This window comes from Grammomys surdaster, unplaced genomic scaffold, assembly GCF_004785775.1.
Source record: "Grammomys surdaster isolate TR1022 unplaced genomic scaffold, NIH_TR_1.0 126131, whole genome shotgun sequence".
NCBI classification, from domain to species: Eukaryota; Metazoa; Chordata; class Mammalia; order Rodentia; family Muridae; genus Grammomys; species Grammomys surdaster.
Window position 1 is genome coordinate 3470737 of NW_021620939.1, and position 19996 is coordinate 3490732.

At 43.4% G+C, this 19996-nt stretch overlaps 1 protein-coding gene across 1 annotated transcript in view; it reads right to left on the bottom strand.

Annotated features, from left to right (window-relative positions):
* The window catches only part of Nek11 (NIMA related kinase 11), a 202127-nt gene that overhangs the window by 40469 nt on the left and 141662 nt on the right, over nucleotides 1-19996 (bottom strand). The window contains exons 11-12 of the mRNA XM_028756839.1: nucleotides 15776-15836; nucleotides 1045-1141 (exon numbers count right to left, since the gene is read on the bottom strand). Of these exons, the coding sequence (XP_028612672.1) occupies nucleotides 1045-1141; nucleotides 15776-15836 (158 nt within the window). The remainder of the gene's footprint in view (nucleotides 1-1044; nucleotides 1142-15775; nucleotides 15837-19996) is intronic.

Consider the following 19996-nt stretch of genomic DNA (forward strand, 5'->3'; position numbering starts at 1 on the left):
GCAATGCTAACTCTTCAGGTACATAAAGTATAAGATCTATGAAAAGGAGACATAGCTACCTAGATTCAGTACATACAGGAGAGGCTAGAAGTGCAGGCAGAGAATTGTCTCAGGTGCAGGGCTACTACAGATGGCTTCTGAGAAAGCAGCATCGAGTAGAACTGTGGGACTAAGGGCACTCCTGTAGAGTTTCCAGTCTGGGAAAGATGGAGATGAGACCCCAGCTTCTGAGAGTAGCATGGGGCTTGCCAACCTGCTGTGTCTTAAAGATGGGATATGGAGCTATAGATTATTCTTAAACCTCGAGATTTACTTTTATGGGACCGGGAAAACAGTTCAGCTAGGGAGCATAGATGACTTTTTGAGCATGAGGGCCTTAAAACCCAGCACTGGGGAGGTGGAGACAGGGAGATTCTGAGACTCATTGTCTAAGCAGCTTCACCCAGCTAGTGAGCTGCAGGCCAGTGAGATCCCTACCTCAAAAAATATAGTTGATGGGGCTTGAGGAACACACACACACACACACACACACACACACACATACTTTTTGGGTTTGGTGGGTTTGAGATTTACTTGGGGCAAGTTACCTGTCTTCTTTGGCATTCCTTCTTTTGGGAAAGTCTAACATAGGCCTGATGCCCACTGGTTCGCAGACACTTAACACCTCTACTTTCACAGTGCCACAGCTGGAGAGGATAGTGCCTTAGAGGTTCCTCCTGGTAAATGAGACTAAGGTCTTTATAAAGGGTGTTCTGCATAGTGCCTCCGCCTTTCTGCCAATCACCATGAGAGAATGAAGTGACAAGGTACCATCTTGGAAGTAGAGATATCCAGTTATCACCAGACAAGGAACTTGTGCCACTGTGACCTTTGTCTTCCCAATCCCCACAGTTATGAGAAATGGCTTTTTACTGTTTATAAATTACCCAATTATCAGGCAATTAGTTATAACACCTAAGGGAACTAAGGTAAGATCACATGATCGGATCAAATGGTTGGCCGGTGCTCTAGCACCGTTTTGGAGGCAGGCGGCATGCTACTTACTCCTTCATGCGCTTCATCTTGGTCCGAGCCACTGCACTGTTGAAAACCGTTGGTCCAGGAGACACATCTGCCACTGCATTGGTAATGGTCTTTGTGTCTGAAAAAAAAAATCAATGCATATCCTTTATCGACTTCATCAGCGTTCCTATATACCCAAGGTGACACTCAAGGGCAATCAGAGAAGAAAAGCTAATCCACCCTTACCACAGGTAATGCTATATTAATTAGAGATGAATTCAATTATCACATGCCCATTAATAAGATTTATTCCAAATGGTATGAGTTTTTATGGTTTTGAGATGCACAATGATTTCAACAATGAAACCTCTCTCAGAAAAGACTGTTTAAAGCCAGTCTTGGTATTTTAAAATGAGTTTTTACATTAGACAACTGTATTGATCTGTACAGCCAAAATTCTGGGGCGCTTTGGGCCAGTTTCTCTTAACAGGTATGATATTCGTTTAACTAACAGGGATGTCTACTGAGAACAGCGCCTCTCCCAGCATCTCAGCCCCACACTTGGCCGTTAGCTCTTTGTAAAGAAAAGCTGAGTGCTGATGCGTGCATCCAGCAGTATGGAGGAGAAGGTCAGAGCTGGCAAAAAGGTGACGAGCTCTTAGGAAAGGCAAGACAGTATGGATTGTGCTGGGACACTTCTTCCTCAGAGACCCCAGAGGCCCTTACAGAACACTTTAGAATTGGGAGAGCCTGGGACAGTATGACTTCTCATTAAGAAACTGAACTCAGGAACTGGATAGATGGCTTAGTGATGCAGACCACTAACTACTCTTAGATTATGCCCAATTCCCAGAATCCACATGGGAACTCATAACTGCGTGTAACTCCAGTTCCAGGGAATCAAACACCCTCTTTTGGCATCTGTGGGCACGCAGGCATAAAAGTAGTATACACACATCCATGTAGGCAAAATGCCCAGACACATAGAAAGAAAGAAAGAAAGAAAGAAAGAAAGAAAGAAAGAAAGAAAGAAAGAAAGAAAGAGAGAGAGAGAGAGAGAGAGAGAGAGAGAGAGAAAGGAAGGAAGGAAGGAAGGAAGGAAGGAAGGAAGGAAGGAAGGAAGGAAGAAGGAAGGAAGGAAGAAGGAAGGCAGGCAGAAAAGTTTAGAAGCTGAACCAGGGTCACTGGTGAGAGTTCTGTGCTTCCACAGAGTGGGGCTCCACAGTCAGTCCCACTGCCTTCTCTTCATGGAGCTGGGGGGAAATTCTGTTTCCCCAGGAAGATCTCCATGATGCTGCTCGTCCATTGGGAAAGCTCTGTGTGCACATACTCAGTTACCAGTTACATCCATGTAAAGACCTAAGCTGTGAAATTTCTGTTCTTTCCTCAGAGAATCAGGTAAATATGACTGATTCAGGGGCCACTTAAGGAAGCAAGAACCAATTGCTGCTTTAAATAGTAGCAAGACTATTTTCCTTCATATTTTAAAATGTAAAAAAGAAATTAAATGCAGATTCTAGCTTCTTTCCATATATATCTTTCTTTTGGGTAGACCCCAAGGGCATGGATTCTGCTCTGAACTTCTTGATTTTATAGATTTTTGTTGAGATGACATTTATCTTGCATAACTTTTTGAGGCCCCGCTTTTTCCCCAGGGTAGATCCCTGGATATGGGATTATTGGATCTCCAGGCATGAACTTTTGAAGGGGGCACATCCGAATTAGTGAACTAGCCTATCTGTCCTCTTGGTACCTGACCGTGTGGCTTCATGTTATAGACACAAGTGATGCCAACTGATTGTTGCCCATCTCTTCTTCCTATGCCCCAGCAGCTTCCTGTCAGCCCTCATCTTCCCATTAGCCCTGGACAGGACAGACATTTGTCCCTAGGCAAAGCTTGGAATAAGAAAGATGAAGACTTGCGGGTGGAGTTCACTTCACAAAAGTGTATGTCTTGCCTGAATCTGAAAAGTCACCAAACGTATCACCAGTATGTTTCAGGTGAGATTAAAAACTCAGTTCTGCCAAGACTGAGAGGTAAGCTGCTTCCCCTCTCTGGGGAGGGCTGGCAAGTCCTGGAGGCTTATGTAGCTAAAGGTCAAAGCAATTTCCAGGAGTGCCATGGGTTATTTTAAGCTGATCACTCTCAGCATTGCTGGAAAAGATGTTAGCCCTCAAGTCCAGAGGTAGAAAAGGGGGCAAAATGACTTCAGGCTACAGGGCTGGCAAAGCTTGGTGCTCAGTAAGTAAATCCCTCTCCATGCTTCTCACTGGGAAGCCTTTTCACCCTCTCCATCCCTCTCTCTGACGGGAACAGTGCTGGCTTTATGTCAAATAGAAAGATGACACATTTAACAATAATGGTGGAAATAATCTAGCTATCTTCTAAGTAGTCACTGAATCCCAAATGCTAATTGGGTGTGACTTGCCCAGTGTTCCTGTTTAGAATACAAGTTTATATGAAATAGGTCTGGAAGGAGTTGGGGTTTCATATTTCCATTAAGTGTCTATTGGTCATGAGAGTGCAGTGAATGGTAAGATTTTCAGACCAAACTACATGGCATAGGACCAGGGTGACTGACAATGCAAGACTCACTCAGAAGGCAAGCTGGACCAGAGTTCTTCCTTCTCCAGTACTCTTTGGGCTGATCGTGGCACCTGACTTATTTTTCTTGTTAAATTTTACTCTTTTTAACTAAATTGTCAGTGTCCCCTTTCCCTGGAATTAGTGACATTCAGAGAGGTCTGAGAGTCCCTCTAGTTCCTGACTCTGCCCTTCCCACACCCAAGCCCTCTGAAGATGGTGACAGTGACCACAGGGCTGGGTTCAGGGCATGGGTGGCGGCAGATCTATTGTCCTAGAAAAGTGAACAGAGGGGAGATAGCACTTAAGCAAGACTTTTTTTTTAAGACTCTGGCATCCAAAGAAAAAAAATGTCATTAAACCTGAATGTATGGCTCACACCTAAACCTTGGATTCCATGTAGCTGCATGACACACTTGAGCACACGCGCGCGCGCACACACACACACACACACACACACACGACCCCTAATCCTGAATTTCTTTCTTAAAGTTTTTTTTAATGGAAGAAATTTTATTTCTATGCTGTTAAATTAATTTTCTCCTAACAGAGAAAGTATTCAAGAGCAGTATCATGCATATAGAAAATATCCGAGTGTTAGATGCAGTTGCAACATTAAGAACCCCTTAGGATAGCTCGAACCTGTGTCTCCTCCCAAGGGTCTCTCAGCATTGTGCAGGAATCACACCTCGCCCTTCCTTCAGACTGACTGGTTTGGTTTTGCCTTCCTTCATTTTCCTAAACTACAAGGTCTGTGTATAATGCACATGATGCTGTAAGGCATGGGGGATTCGGAGCAGCATAGTGACGGTCATGGCCAAACCATCCACACACAGGGCCTGCAGTTGCTGTTCTAGATCCACTCACTGGCTACTTAGCCCCAGGCTACCTCCCCGATCCTCAGCGCCCTAATTTTATACTTAAGTGACTTCGCCAGCTGAGCACCTTCACTCAAGTCTGTGAACAGGTGTAAGACTTAAGTACTGGACATACAGAGTGTATTACGGAAGAGACTATCCAATGCTAAGGCAGATAATGAGCTGGAGCTGGAACCAGGTGCATAGGGACAAATGGCCGGAGCTAACAAGTGTCCTGAGCATTACCTAATTGCAGGCAAAAGCACTGCAGTCAGTCTCCTTGCTTTCCTGTGAAATACAAAATATTGAGGCTTATGATGCTCGACACACCCCATGGAGATGTTTTGACAACGAGCTGCAAACACAAAGATAGGACAGGACGACGCATGAGCCTGCAGAAGCTGTGCTCGCAAAGCTCGGCTCCTGACAAGATTATCAGGATCCCTCCCACCCTGGAGGGGCTCTCCCTACAGGGCCATCGGGCTATCTTCCCTGTAGAGATGGCATCTTGATGGTGCTGACAGTTTACCAGAAGAGAGATCTCCCTTCTTCCTTCTGAGATTTCCCTTTACTCATTTGGGATGTAGGTGCCAACCAGGAGCCTATGCTTGGAGGTCTCCTCCTCCACTAAACTTCCAGCCATGTGGGCAGCAAAGAGCTGATGCAGGCACTGCAGGCATGGGTATTTTGGTGGAGACCTCAGGGACAGTGCTTACTCAGGAATCTTTGCAGAGAGAATACATTGCCTTTGGTGTTCTGCTCTCTTTGAACACTTCTTAACCCTCTCTGCTTTCTCTGAAGTTCCCAAGGCATATCCAGAACTTAGCAGCTGTTTGACAGGTATCAGCTTTGTCCAGATGACTGTAAAACCGTGTCCTCCTCATGGCTCTTATCTCTTTTTCTCTTTGAAATGGGAAATGATGGGATGTTAATGGACTTTTTTTTTCTTTAGAGAGACAGGGAGTCACCATTTCAGTATTTGCAGGCCATACAATCTCCATCATATCCATCCAACTCTCCTGTCCTCGCATGAACACGACCCTGGGTACAAGAATAAGAATGGACTTGGCTCTGTTCTAGGGAAATGTTATTTACAAGAACAGGCAGTGAGCTCAGTTTGGCCTGCTGGCCACAGTTTGCTGACCCCTGACCCCAGTGATGGAAGAATCATTATGGGTGTGCACTGGAGGTGGCTATAGAACATCTCAAGACAAACGCTTCATTTTCCCAATGGAGAGACTGAGGTAAGGGGAAACTGTGAGACTTGCCTGAAGTTGCAGAGTCAGAAGGAGAAGACTCTGAGCTTGAGCCAGGACTGTAGAATGTCTCAAAAGAGAACTCCTTTTCATACACCGCATATGTGATTTAAACAAAATCAGACAAGGACCCTCCGCCGCCGAAGGCTGAAATGTGGGTGAGACATTTTATTTGCCACCTCACCTCTGCCCTCCCTGGTCACAAGCCAAGAGCTTATTTCAAGAAGGCCCGTGTATCAGCAGGGGCCCCATTAAAGCTGTTCTCTCCTGAGAGGATTAGCTGACTCAACCTTTCAGAGTTTGTTTGTTTTTTTTCCCTTGAGTTTTTCCTGTGCTGATGGTGAATTTAGGGTAGCAATAGAATTGCCTAAAATTGGCAAAGCAGGCTGCTGCTTATCTTTGCTATGTTACCCTAAGGAGGAAATACATTATTCAGATCTACCTTCAAGTAGCGATGGATATGCTACCTCAGCTATAGAACGCCTCCAATGGTTGTCCTTTCTAGAAGAGCATAAAGCTGTCTCCTTCAGGCTGTGCTCTCCCAGGTGGCCTACCTTTAGTGACAGGTCATGGCAGAGGCAGAAAGCTGGCCCTGAGGTTGTTAAGGAAAAGTTGGGTACAGGAGCTACCCCTGAGTTTGGCTATGGCTCTTCAGGGTTGCAGCACTGCTTAGTTTCCCCTCTGCTTCATCCTGTGTCCCTTGCTCTTGTGACCCCAAGAATCAAGGACACTTACACATAACTTCCAACCCAGTCCACTTTGTATAGAACCAGCCCCCTAAACAATGCACACTGGGTGAAGCAGGGGAGGCTTGGGAAATGGAGATGGCTGTCTTGGGATTTCTTGAATACATGGTAAAAGCAAGAGTGAGAAGGATGGAGTGCCCATGCCTACCATCCTGTACCCAGCCCAGCTCTCTTGGAGTGCTGGGAGCCAAACCCAGGAAACTACCTGCTGTCCTAAGAGAACCTCAGGAAATTACCTGCTGCTCTGGAAAGACTAGTCAGTACAAGGTTAAGAAAGGGTAAGAAAGGTCTCAGGTCCCAGGAACTTAAAAAATGTATGGCATTTCCTGGGAGCCGGTTACAACAATGGGATGGTCTAGGGCAATAAAGATATGACACAGGACTGGTCTTAGACAATGAGGACTCAATAGTAGGATAGCCCTAAGCAATGACCCTCGCCCAAACTTCCCGTTTTGCTGTGTCTTTATAACCTGCACCCGAAATTAAAGTTTCAGAGCTTAATCAGAACCCCAGACTTGCTCTCATTCTTTGTGCCTCTTGTCCCTTCATTCTTTTGCCCCCTTCCCTAGGGTCTCCTTGAATCCCTGAGGGCTGGGGCATTGGAGATGATGTGGACTCATGAATGGAAGCCATCATATAAGGAAGTCAGTGGCAGCCCTGGTGAAGTAACTGTGTCAAAGCCAAGCCACATTAGGAGTCTGGCGACAGAACCATCAGCGGGGAAGGAAAAAGATGGCCCAGGTGACAAACAACCTCCAGTACCTTCTACTAGTGGCACCTGGGATACCACAGATGGGTGTGTGAGTGGGGTCCTGACCCTGTGGCTCAGTTTCCTCATCTATGCAAATAAAGCTATCTATTAGAATTGTGATAAAAATTAAACAAAGGTTTCTCTCTGTGCATACATGTGTGTACATTATTGTTGGTAAAGGCCAAAGAAAGATTTACACTGCCTCCCTCATCCCTAGGGCACCTGCAACTGGGAGCTTCTCAAAAACAAATAGCACCCCAGTGTCTGTACCAACATCAAGTTGTTGGAGGGAAAGTAGGTCAGCCTGGAAAAGTAAACTCCTCTTATCTCAGAGGGTCGATGGTAAGTACCAGAAGGCAGAAAATGGGTAAACTGTCTAGTTTTTACATGGATGCTTCCCACTTCAAACTTTCAACTGAATCTTATAGGAGATTATAGCATTAGATTAGGGCTTTGGAAGTTCTCATTTCCCTTTGAATATACTATACTATACTATACTATACTATACTATACTATACTATACTGTACTATATTGATCAGCCTGTATCAATACAAAGAGATGGGGAAATATCTGGGTTTGAATTAATGTGCTGTAATCAAATGTGGGTACCACTCAGAGAGGAGATGAGAGGAAGCCTAACTGTAACCTCTCCACCAGACAACAGCTGGTGTGTGAAGGCTCAGTATTCTATTCTGCCAGTGTGGAGACACTTATCCTTCGAAACAACCCCTGGTTTTCTGAAGCATTAAGTTTGGGTTAGAGTGAAGACTGACTAATACAGAAAAACATGGCATCATCTCCCTCTCTGTCAGCTGAAAAGAATTGCTCAAGTCCTTCACGTTCACTGAAGACAAGTTAGAAGACACAGAGAAAGCGAGAGGGTCTGACACTCAGCAGTGTGAGAAGCACACTGGTACATCCCGTCACCTCTCACTGTGTGTTCATGGCATCCTATCTGATGTACCAACAGATCTCCCCATCTGGAAGCTCCCTGAAAACATGGACATCAGCCATACCTGATGTACCCTGCAATGGTTCTGTGCCAACAAATAGTCCAAACATGCTTGAGGATTAAGTGATCTTTAGTTGCGTGGAATTTTATGCACATTCTAACTCTTCACACTAAATAACTTAACACTGTGACGGTTAACCTCTATAGTCGATATGACTGAATTGAGAGAAGTTAAGAAGATCAGGTCACTTCTAGGCATTGTTTGGCATTTCCAGAAAGGACCTGTATGTGAGAGAATAAGGGGATGATGCAGGGAAAGAGCAAATCTCTCCCTGAGTGTGAGCAGCAGCATGCATCAGGTCGGGAACCTGCATTCCCCAGGCACGAGAACACTCAAGCTCCGTTCTTCCTAAGCAAGCGTGTCTATCGCTGCTGTCATCACATGTACAGACACCAGCTCCTTCAGCCTTTCCATACAGAGTCACACCAACAACTCCCCAGGGTTGCAGGGGCCTTCCCCTTCAGACCAGTGCTACATCACTGTCCCACATCCTTCTGGTTTCTTGGACTGAGAAACTACTGGGTTCTCTGCAGATAGCCATTGTTGAAATATCCAGCCTCTAATCATGTAAGCCAATTCAATAAATCCATGTATCTATATTGTGTGTGTGTATGTGTGTGTGCGTGTGTATATATTATTTGGTCTCTTCCTCTACAAGACCCTAATGCACAGTACTTTTAAATAACTGAATACATTTATTTTGCTGACTGAACCACAAATAGTCTCCAAAAAAAAAAAAAAAAGCGATTGGTATCTCATTGCTACTAGAAAGAAGAGCTTACTATTTCCTCTTTAGAGCCAGCAGCCTCTGAAGCTCAGACAGCCAGGTTGACCTGCTGACTCATAAGGTTCCCTAAGTAACTGCCATTGTCGGATGACCCAGGAACATTACTGGATCACTGAGTCACAATCTGCCTTCCACCTCCTCTCCTAAGCCGGGTGGTGTGGAAGTCCATCCTCAGCTCATCACTTATGTGGGTGGACCCAGGGTCCAGGGCTCGGGTTCTGCTGGCAGGCACTCTGCACTGTGTGTGGCCCTGCCACTGCTGAAGTCCTCTAGGTGACTGAGAACTCTGCAGGGATACTCACTTCACTGTGTGTCAATCTGTTATTACTGTACGAAGCACCTGCTCCCTCTACAGTCTGCAGCATGGAAGCTAAATCAGAAGCTACCTGGCATCATCTAGCCCAGAGTTTCTGCAAAAGCCAGAAGAGGAGAAGCTGCCATAGAACACTACAAGGTGTCTCTGAGATCTCCTTCTTAGATTCTTTGGTATTTTTAAGTTCTCTCTTGGCAATAACAAAAGTCTTTACTATAGCAAATGTTTGACATTTTGGCTTCATATTATCCCTAACTGTGGTTTGGGGAAAGAAGACATTATTTCTTTAGGGAAATAAAAAAGAATTTAAGCCGATAAGATGGCTAAAAGGATGAAGGCACTAACTTGCCTCACAAGCCTGGAAATTGAAGTTTGATCCCCAGAACCCACTCAAAGGTGCAAAGAAAAAACTGTCACCACAAAATTGTTCTTAGACCTCCACATGTGCTTAGTGACACGTGCCTCATGCCCAACACACACACACAGACAGACAGACAGACAGACACACACACACACACACAAGCAATAAATAGATTTTTTTTAAAGCCTAACAATTATCTACGTAGACAATTCCCATCATAATTTCGGGCTTGGGGATTTTGTTGAAAGAGCCACAGGAGCCACTCTGCGATCGTGACAAAGGCTGCCTGGCTGACCTTGTCTCTTCCGTCACTCACAGAGCTTTCCTCCATGTTTCCTATCTGTTCTTGCCTGAGTGCCTGCCTGGCTTCCCTCAGTGTAGACTGTGATCAGGAGCTGCTGTTGTTCAGTGTTTTATCACAGCAGTAGAGACACACACTATAAGCTAACTGTCTCAGTTAGGGTTTTACTGCTGAGAACAGACACCATGACCAAGGCAACTCATAAGAGCATTTAATTGGGGCTGGCTTACAGGTTCAGAGGTTCAGTCCACTATCATTAAGGTGAGAGCATGGCAGTGCCCAGGCAGGCATGGCACAGGGGGAGCTGAGAATTCAACCTCTTGTTTTGAAGGCAAACAGGAGAAGACTGGCTTCCAGGGTGCTAGAAGGAGGTTCGTAAAGCCCATACACATAGTAACAGACTTCCTCCCACAAGGCCACACCTCCAAAACAGTGCCACTCCCTGGGCCAAGCATATACAAACCACCACACTAACATACACGCACAACCACACACACCATAAGTTAACTCCTACACACACCATAAGCTAACACACGCAAGGATAACCACACAAGGAAATTGCCAGTGATGAGAAGTAGCATTGGGTGGCAAGCAGTTCAGCAGCTTATTTGTAGCCAACTCTGCAATGAGCTATATGTTAGTACTCTGTCTAAACTCCACCTCCACAGTTACCTGGCAACAGCCAGGTAGGCCTGCCCACTATAAAAGGAGCTGCTTGCCCCCTCCTCTCTTTCTTGCTCTCTTAATCTCTTGCTTTCTTGTCTCTAGCTTCCCTCTGTCCCCTCGCCCTTCCCCCCTTCCCCCTCTCTCCACATGGTCATGGCCAGCCTCTACTCCTCTACTTCTCTGATCTCTCTCTCTCTCTCTCTCTCTCTCTCTCTCTCTCTCTCTCTTTCTTTCTGCCTCTACTACCCTCCTGGCTCCCCTCCCCATGCCCTGAAAAAACTCTATTCTATGCTATACCGATGTTGTGTGTCTGGTCCCTCAGGGGGAAGAGATGCCTCAGCATGGGCCCGCTGAGACATCCCCTTCCCCCATACCTCTCCACACACCCACAGGACATACTCTTTATCTCTTTATCTTTTTATAAACACATCACTATAACTACTCTCTGCAGATGCCCGGGCACTCTAATGCAAGAACACCAAACTCTGATGAACTTGTTCAGTCTGGCAATTAGAAAATTTGGAAACAGGCTATTAGAACTTCATAGTATATGTACCTCTTTTATTTTTTATTTTTTGACAATGTAATTTTAAAAAGATGTTTAGGCAATCTTTGTGAATTTGAGGCTTACCTGATCTACATAACAATTTCCAAGACAACTAGTGCTATATAGAGTGACTCTGTCCCAAACAAACCAACAAACATTTAAGTTTACTATAATCTTAGTAATCAAGCTGTCCAAATGTCTTATTCCAGGCTTACGAGTAGGTTCACTAGAGGAAATAGAACTGGTCTCTACAATGCTTTGATGATGATGACAATAATTTTAATTGTATATGTTTATGTAAATTACTGTAGCTATTATGAGGAACAGTATGGAAGTACCTCAAAAAACTAAAAATGGTTAGGACGCAGCTATTTCACTTCTGAGTGTGTATCCAATGGAAGTGAAGTCAGCATATCACAGAGACACCTGCATGCTCATGTTTGTTCCAATGTCCACTTAAAATGTGACATTGAAGAGGTCAACTCAGGAACTTTAGAAAATTCCACCAGACCCCTCCCCTCCTGGAAGAGAAAGGTCATAGAACACTTAGGCAAGGCACTCCTACCCTCCAGAAGGAAGAGGCTAATTAACATTCCTCAGACCACAGGGGGTGGGGAACCGACCTGACCTGCTGTGGGGATGGGGGGAGTGAGGGGTGGGGGGGGAGTGGGGGTTGAGGGGCAGGAAAACTGACCATTGGCCACTCGCAGACTAGAGAAGTCTCTGCCACCTTATTCTCTAAAGATCAATCAACTTAAAAGTCACATTGTTCTGCCAGTCATATTGTGCCTAGTTGCTGTGTCTCTATGCTACTCCTGGAGACTGTAAATGTCTGCTGAACAAGCTGTGCAGGGTCAGGTCACCTCTCCAGCATGCTGGAACATTAAAATTCCTCTTGCTTTTTGCAGCAATTCTCATCTCCAAGTGGTTCACTCAGGGGGTCTGGTAAACAAAGGCTCTCAGAGTCTTACAACATGATGCTAGAGAGATGGCTCAGTGATTTAGAGCTCTGGCTGCCCTTGCAGAGGACTAGAGTTTGAAACCCCAGTAAACACACAGATGCTCACAACCATCCCTAACTCTAGTTCCAGGTGATCTGACACCCTCTTCTAGATTCCCTGGGCACCAGGCACACACAAGGTACATGAAGGTCAAACATCCATATACTTTTTAAAGTTGACTCATGAATTCATGTACTTTTAAGTCAAAATTAACAATTTGAAAAGGAAAGCTGTTTCCTATCTGACCTGTGAGCTCCACTCCCCCAAATCAACTACACCCAACATCTTTCCCTTTATGCGCTCTCTTTTTTTCCTATATCACTTTTATATAAGTATATTTTCATTTCTTATCTTATACTATCTATAAACCTTCTACTCTGCGTGGGGAATTTAAATTTTGTTTTTTTTTCTTTCCTGTCTGTTTTCTCTCTGTGTCTCTGTCCTCTCTTTGTCTCTGTCTCTATCTCTCTCTTCCTGTCTTCTCTACCTTGCCAACTTTTAAAATAATCAAATCTCTAAATCACTGTGACCAAACAAATACCATAACACAATGTTACATGTCCTTTCTAAGTTTTTTATTTCCAGGAGTTAATAATTGCCTTGGTGTTTTTACGTTGTTTTGCTTTCTGGTTGTTTCTCTCTAATCCACCCCTAAACTTTCCAAAGGAAGTCTGATCCATCTCCCAACTATCATGCTATGCACACTCAGCCCTGAAGCCCTCCAGTGCAGCCCCGTTTGAAAGGATTGTTTTCCAGGCCTGCTGCTCAGCTGCCACACAGACACCATCCTTCCCTATCAGTCCCTGAAATCCCATCTTCTTCTGTGTTGAACCCCATCACCTTTAGACCTGAATTGTTGCCTCTTGATCAAATGCTATATTGTCATACAGTGTAATTTCTTGGAACTTCCTAAGAAAAGCTATGAAACATAGGCTTTTTTGAGACATTCTTTTTGAAGTCATGTGTTTGAGAGTGGCTCTTTTCATCTTTCCTGCTTGGTGATGATAGTTTAGAGAGATTTTTTTCAAAATCTATAGTTGGTTATGGTTGAGAAGATAAAAATTCTAGGTTCAAATTTTATTATCTTCTAGCTTCTGGTATTATTGTAAAGATAAGAAACTATTATTTTTCCTGATATTTTATATATGATCTATCTTATTCTTTCTAGACATATCATTTTCTTCCTTCCTGTTCTTCCCAAAATTTCTTTAATTAGATTTTAAATCACCTTGATTTTTTCTTATTGCCTATTTTATTCTGGAGATTATTCTTAATTCTACTGAGTCTTCCTTCCTGCTTTTGAATTATAATTTTAATCACAAGATTCCCAGTACTGAAGAAAGGAAAGAGAAACTAATGAATGGTACGTTGATGAGTAAGCTTTTGCTTGCTTGGTTTGATGGGATAATTCCTTTCTTCCTTAATTGTTTGTTTCCTGAGGCCTTGGCGTGTCTTTGTCTTGACTTTCCTCCTGTTTGTTAAGAGTTCTTCATATGTAATGGCTCCACCTGGCTATGTGTTCACATCTAAGTGTTAAACATCACAAGCCATATTTAGCCCTTTCCGTAAAATTGCCATTATCAGCTGGCAGGTCTGCTCTTAGCCATTCTGTTGAGAGGATATCCACATTCACAGGAACCTTAGTCTGCTGAATGTTCTCAGAGTGATGCGGTCTGAATGGATCCATGCTTCCCTTCCAGTATTTGGAAGGAGTAGGTAACTCAAGTGGCCTATGGGGTTTTTAGAGATCAACATTGAAGCTCATTTCTTTCTGTTTACATCACATCAGTGATGTGAGTAAATTATGAGTGTGTTTGGTGTCCCCAAACCTCTGTCACTTAATGACACACTCAATAAAATCTAGTGATTTGTGTGTTACCTTGGGAAGGGTTTCATGACAGTGTTAGTTAGGGAGAGAAGGAGCTGGAATCCATTGTTCTTTATTCACAGTGTCAACCAACTCTTCTCTTCACCCACACCCTGCTCAGAGTAACCGAGGCTAAAATCCAGAGTCTTTCTGAAGTTCAGTGGGACCAGTGGGCTTGCTTCTCCACACTGAAGGTGTGATCCCACTTCCCTCCCACACGTAGCTTTGAGAGCTCTGTCCCTGCTCATCCATTCGCTCTCTAACATCTCAGATGCCCCTGTACCTTCCTTACACTTCCTTTCTCCTGCAGGTTTTCGTCAGCTTTATCTCTTGGTTGTCACCTTAGCAGGGCTCCAGGCAGCCATCAGTGTGTGCTTACACACATCCCATGCTCATTTTTATAAAAGTATACAACCTAGAAGGGAGCTTAGATGTCACCTACACATTCTAGGTTACTTTTTTTTTTTCCAGAGGTGTCTGACTTTTTCTACCACAGATGCAATTTTAGGTAGAAAAGCCAATTTGTAAAACAGACAAGAGGGCAACTATTTTGGTTGCAGCTGATAAATTAAAAAGATTTTCATCTGATTGCTCCTAAAATAATTTAAAATGCTTGCTAGGGGTCTCTTCTTCACTAGGCACAGTATGAGTCTCTGGAAAATCACAGAGAAGAAATGCAGCTTCTGACCCATGGTGCTCACTGTACACCCCTATTCCATAAACTGCCCAAGAAGTCTGCTTTGAAGATTTCTCATCTAATTGAGATACAGAGAGGAAAACTAACTAGGCCAAAGGAAGCCATCCTTGTCACTAGGAGTGAGATGCCCTTAACAACTATTGCTGATATGTAAGACGTCAGTTCTCAGGGTGATAGCCTGGACAGAAAAGTCAAAGAGGTTTGCTGTACCTATGGCTTTGTGCACTGGGATGTGCAAACGCTAGAAAAAGGCGCATTATGTAGAAAGCTCCTGACAGATAGAGAGGACTGTTTCCCCCACATAAAAACGCCATCGTTGATCTCTATATTCTTGCCATCTCCTTTGAAGATATCGCTTTTGTTTTTATAATTAAAATTTGTAAAACAGTCACTCAGAATTTAAAAGAAAAAAAAAACTCAGTCATTTTCATCTCAGCTCTTTAAAAACTCTGTGTGAAAATCTATTGTTGAATGCTGAAAGTTATCACAGCTGGGCTTTTTGGATTAAAAAAAAAAAACAGTAGAAGCCAAAAAAAAAAAAATAGAGTTTTATCCTTGAGGCACAACAATCCCATTTATTGAGGCTGACAATGCTAAAGACATTTCAAGCTTTGTTTTTCAGACCAAATCTCTTCCAATAACTGACTGACCTTCAGAGTGACAGTCCTTTAAGCTTCACTGAATACAATCTGCTTTGCTAGAACCAGCTGGGCAGGGAGAGTCCTCTTCCAGGGACTTTAAATGTACTATGCACCACCAGGCTGCCACTTGGTCAAAGAAGACAACCAAATGTCATTTACTTCATTCTTCAAGGCTGGGAGTCACTGGTAATAATAATAAGGGTTTCCTCCTTGAGTTTCTTAGCTGTTACTCCAGACCCTTTGATCTCTGTTGGCCTCAGCCTCCTCTTCTATAGGATGCAGAATTTGATCAGAATATCTGTAAAGTTCCTCAAAAGCTTCCCACTTCTTGGATACTTTAACAGAAGCAGCAAAGATCACCAGAGCCTGAAGAAGCTGACTTACCTAAAGAGGTGTAACCCAGGACACGTTCCAAACATCCAACCAGTGCATCAGTATCACTGTCCTGTCAAAGCAAGAATAATATTTAATGACAAGAACATGCTCATGCTACATTTAGACACAACACAGCCATAGAATTGTTTGCAAAGTTATTTTACAATGTAGCTGTGTTCCTTTTAAAGAAAGCCATGGGCGTTCATGTGTATACCTACATCTCTGTATCTATATAAATGTGTGAGTACCAATCTGTAGATCCTCTGATTTTTCTCTTTTATGGGAAGGGCAGAGGCTAACACTGTTAACAGTGGGTCTCAGTGAATTTGGTTTTGGAGGTTCACGGCTCTACACTTAGCTTACCCTGAGCCCTGTTAAGTGCTTCCAACCAAAAGGCAAGTGTGCATGAGAACTCTCATTTCATCTTTTGTTTGGAGCTTTCCAAAATTTCCATAATAAACAACTATTATTTTAATCTTCAAATATAATGAATGTTATAGTAATTTTTAAAAACCAAGATTTTATTACTTAATAATACAGCAGGAATAAAGGAAATATTTTTTTCTACATCTTGGGAAATCTGTGACCTTCAAGGAGTTCTATATCAAATAATTACGCTCCTCATTTACCTCAGGCCTCAAGGAAAGCCAGCTATCTCCCAGGAGGGTTGGGAGGATTTCAGAACCATACTAGAGAACAAATATTTTCTTTTATGCAGAATAAATATCTGCTCTCCACCCAGCAGGCTGCAAATCATCGAAAAGAGCATACTAATGATCTGGGAAAATGGAACCTCTTCATTATTTTCAGGTTCATGGCTGCCCTGGGGTTGGGGGGGCGGGGATTAATCATTCATGGATCACCTGTTCCATTTCAAGTCAAGCAAACATTTCACATAGCAATAACTAACTGTAGGTCATAGGGAAAGCCCACGAGAGTGTGGTGGGCTACTCTAACACATTCCATAAACATGCTGGATTTCATTTTATAACATTCTCTGGAGTGTTGGCAGCTACTTGTCAGGCATGTTGTAAAGCTCAGCAGCATCTCATGCTCAGAATATACAGAAAAGGCTGTTGGGAGGAGGGTTTGCCTGGCTAATGGTGGTCAGTGAAGTCTAAATAGGAAAAGCAGCATCTCATGCTCAGAATATACAGAAAAGGCTGTTGGGAGGAGGGTTTGCCTGGCTAATGGTGGTCAGTGAAGTCTAAATAGGAAACAAATGGTGACTGGCCCAGGAATAGGGAAGTAGGTGCCAGGCATAGAAATTAAAGAAAGCCAAACAAATCCTTCCTTCTTTACCCTTAAAGGACAACCTAAAGTCACAGACTTTCCAGAGAAGCATCCTCTACTAGAGTGGACACCATCTGCATACACTGCTCATGACACCAACCAAGTGAGTGCAGGTTCTAAGCCTGACTCCTCTACCAGGAATATTTGCCCTGGCCGGGAGCTTAACTTCCCAGTTCTTAGCTTATTTGTTTTAAATGTGTATGAATGTTTTGCCTGCTTATATGTCTGTGCATCACATGTGTGCCTGGTACCTGCAGAGGCCAGTGTTGGGGAGGGAGAAGGGAGAGGATACCTGGAAATGCCGCCCAGCCATCTAATCTAGCTGAATTGGTGAGTTCCAGGTTCAGAGAGAAGCTTGGTCTCAAAGAACAAGGTAGAGAGTGTGAGGAAGATGTTCAGTGTCAACATCTGGTCTCCACACGTGTGCCCCTCTCTCTCTTTCTCTCTCTCTCTCTCTCTCTCTAGAATAAGTCATTGTTTTAATCCACTATTTTTTTTGTCTGACATTAGCTGACCAAGTGTTTTAGATTTTTAAATCCTGGAACATGATCCCAACCCCTGGCTTGGAAGAACTCCTAACTGCACATCTGTGCACTTCTCTTCCAGCTTCTGAGATGCATGAGGAAGTGAATGGCACCAACTCCTTGGGTAGCCACTCAAAGTCTACTGTTGCTGGGTAACAACAGACTGAACCCATTTAATGTGCCCCTTGTGTACATGCGTTTAGGACTTATCACTTGGGCTTAGGTAACTTATTAGGATGCTCATCCCTGGAGAAGACCAAGTCCTCTCTCTCAGCAGCCACTGATTGTATTTAAGACTTAACAGACGTCTACATGAAAACACGTATGTACCCTTCATCTCAGAGTCAACATTTTTTTATGTGTATGTATTTACAATGACATTTCTCAACCTTAGAACTATTGATATTTAGGACAAGATAATTCTAAAACAATGTATGGCATTCAGCAGTACCTGTGGGCCTCAAACCAATACATGTCAGTAGGACTTTGCCAAAATACCTCCCCAATCCAAGTTGTGAAGACCCAAAATATTGTGAGACACTGCCAAACTTTTCCCATAGGGGACAAAAATCTGTCCTGGTTGAAGGCTATCAATCAAATAACCAACCAATCATTCATTCCATGGATCTACCTATCATCTAATTTTGACATACATAGTTGGTTTTATTGTTTTCCTGCTGGCCAAATTTGAGGATCAGTAAAGGCACAGCACTATCCTCCAAGTCAGGCCATCTTCAGGAGTCCATTCGTGCTAGCTCACAGGAAGAGCATCACAGCTGGATTTATCAACTGTTGACATCGCTCACAGGGGTGCGGAGGGTCAGGCAGGAGAGCTTCACCGTGGTAAACTGTCTCAATTAGGGCTCTGTGGCTGTTATAAACACCACAAACAAAAGCAGCTTAGGGAGAAAAGAGTTTATTTCTGCTCATAATTTATAGACCACCACTGAAGCCAGGGCAGAAACTTGGAGGGAAGAACCAAAGCAGAACCACTTAAGAACTCTGCATGTTGGCTTGCTCCCCATGGCCTTTTCAGCTTGCTTTATTAAAACACCCTAGACCACCTAGGGCCATCACTGTCCTCAGTGGGCTGGGCCTTCCCACATCAATTAATAATAGTAATACCCACATGACTATAGGCAATCTAGTGGAAGCATGCCCTCAATTAAGTTCTCATCTTTCCAAGTGACTCTAGGTTGTGTCAACTTGACAGACAGCTAACCAGTACACCAACCACTCCTTCCAATCAGTTGTATGCAATTCTGCCCTAATTGAATGTGGCTTTGGAATCTTGAGGCAGAGCTAGAGTACATAGGCTAGGGATGACTAGGGGAAGTCATAATCTATGTTGGGTGCCTACCTCTGAGTGTGGCTACTTTAGGGACGGACACCCATGTTCTTGCTCCAAAGGACTCCTCACCCATGCTCTGTAAGTAATCTCAGTAAGCTCACTGGTTCCCTAGGGGTGGCTTTGATGGAACTAAACTTTGGTTTGTCATTGAAACTTTGGGAGGGGACTGACATTATCTAGTCTCTCTCAAAAAGAAAAGTCTTGCAATAGATGGCAAGTGTACTTTTTATAGTTAAGTTAAACTTTCTCTATTATGGAAAAGAGACAATTTGCAATATCAGCACCTACATTTTTGTAATGAATAAGAATTATGGGAAGGCAAATGGCTCATCCGTACAGTTCTATATCGCTTATTTGAACATGATGTTAGTGGGAGAAGTACACAGAAGCGAATGCCAAGGCTTCTCCTGGATGTTTCCTGATGTCCTGTGCTCTGTGGGCCCACAAACAGAGACAGGGTCACACCATGTGGAGATGGGCTGCTGACAAAGATGTTTACATTCCCTTACTGTTTCACAATTTGTTGAGTTTTGATGGATTTAACTGGCCCATGAGAACAATTCCATCTCAATAGATGACACACCATACTGCCACTAGCCTTTATTCATACGGACCAAGGGCTTGGAAGACAGATTTTTCCTAATGTTTTAGAAACAGCAAAAGCAATTCCTTTTTTAAATGAATTTATATGCTTCCCAAGCCTACATTTCTAGAGCCATTGACCTCTCCATAAGTAGGATGTGCCTTCCAGGCATGAAGAACAGCCCCCATTCCCCACCAAAGTTCAGTTCTCAAAAACTTGCCCATAGATTCAAATTCAAAATTAAATGCACAGAATTTCTTTTTCAAAAACAGATCTCACTTAGCTGCTGAGTCAGCTGTCTGTTTACAGCAGGTCCAGTTGAACCCATTAACACACACATTAACTCTCAGCTCCTGCCTAGCAGCCACGGAAAATGTATGGTATTTGCACAAATCTTCCATTTTAACAAATATTATATACATTTTCTCTAAAACAATCATTTATTTTTTTATAGTGGAAAAAGTAGAAAATTATCAAAG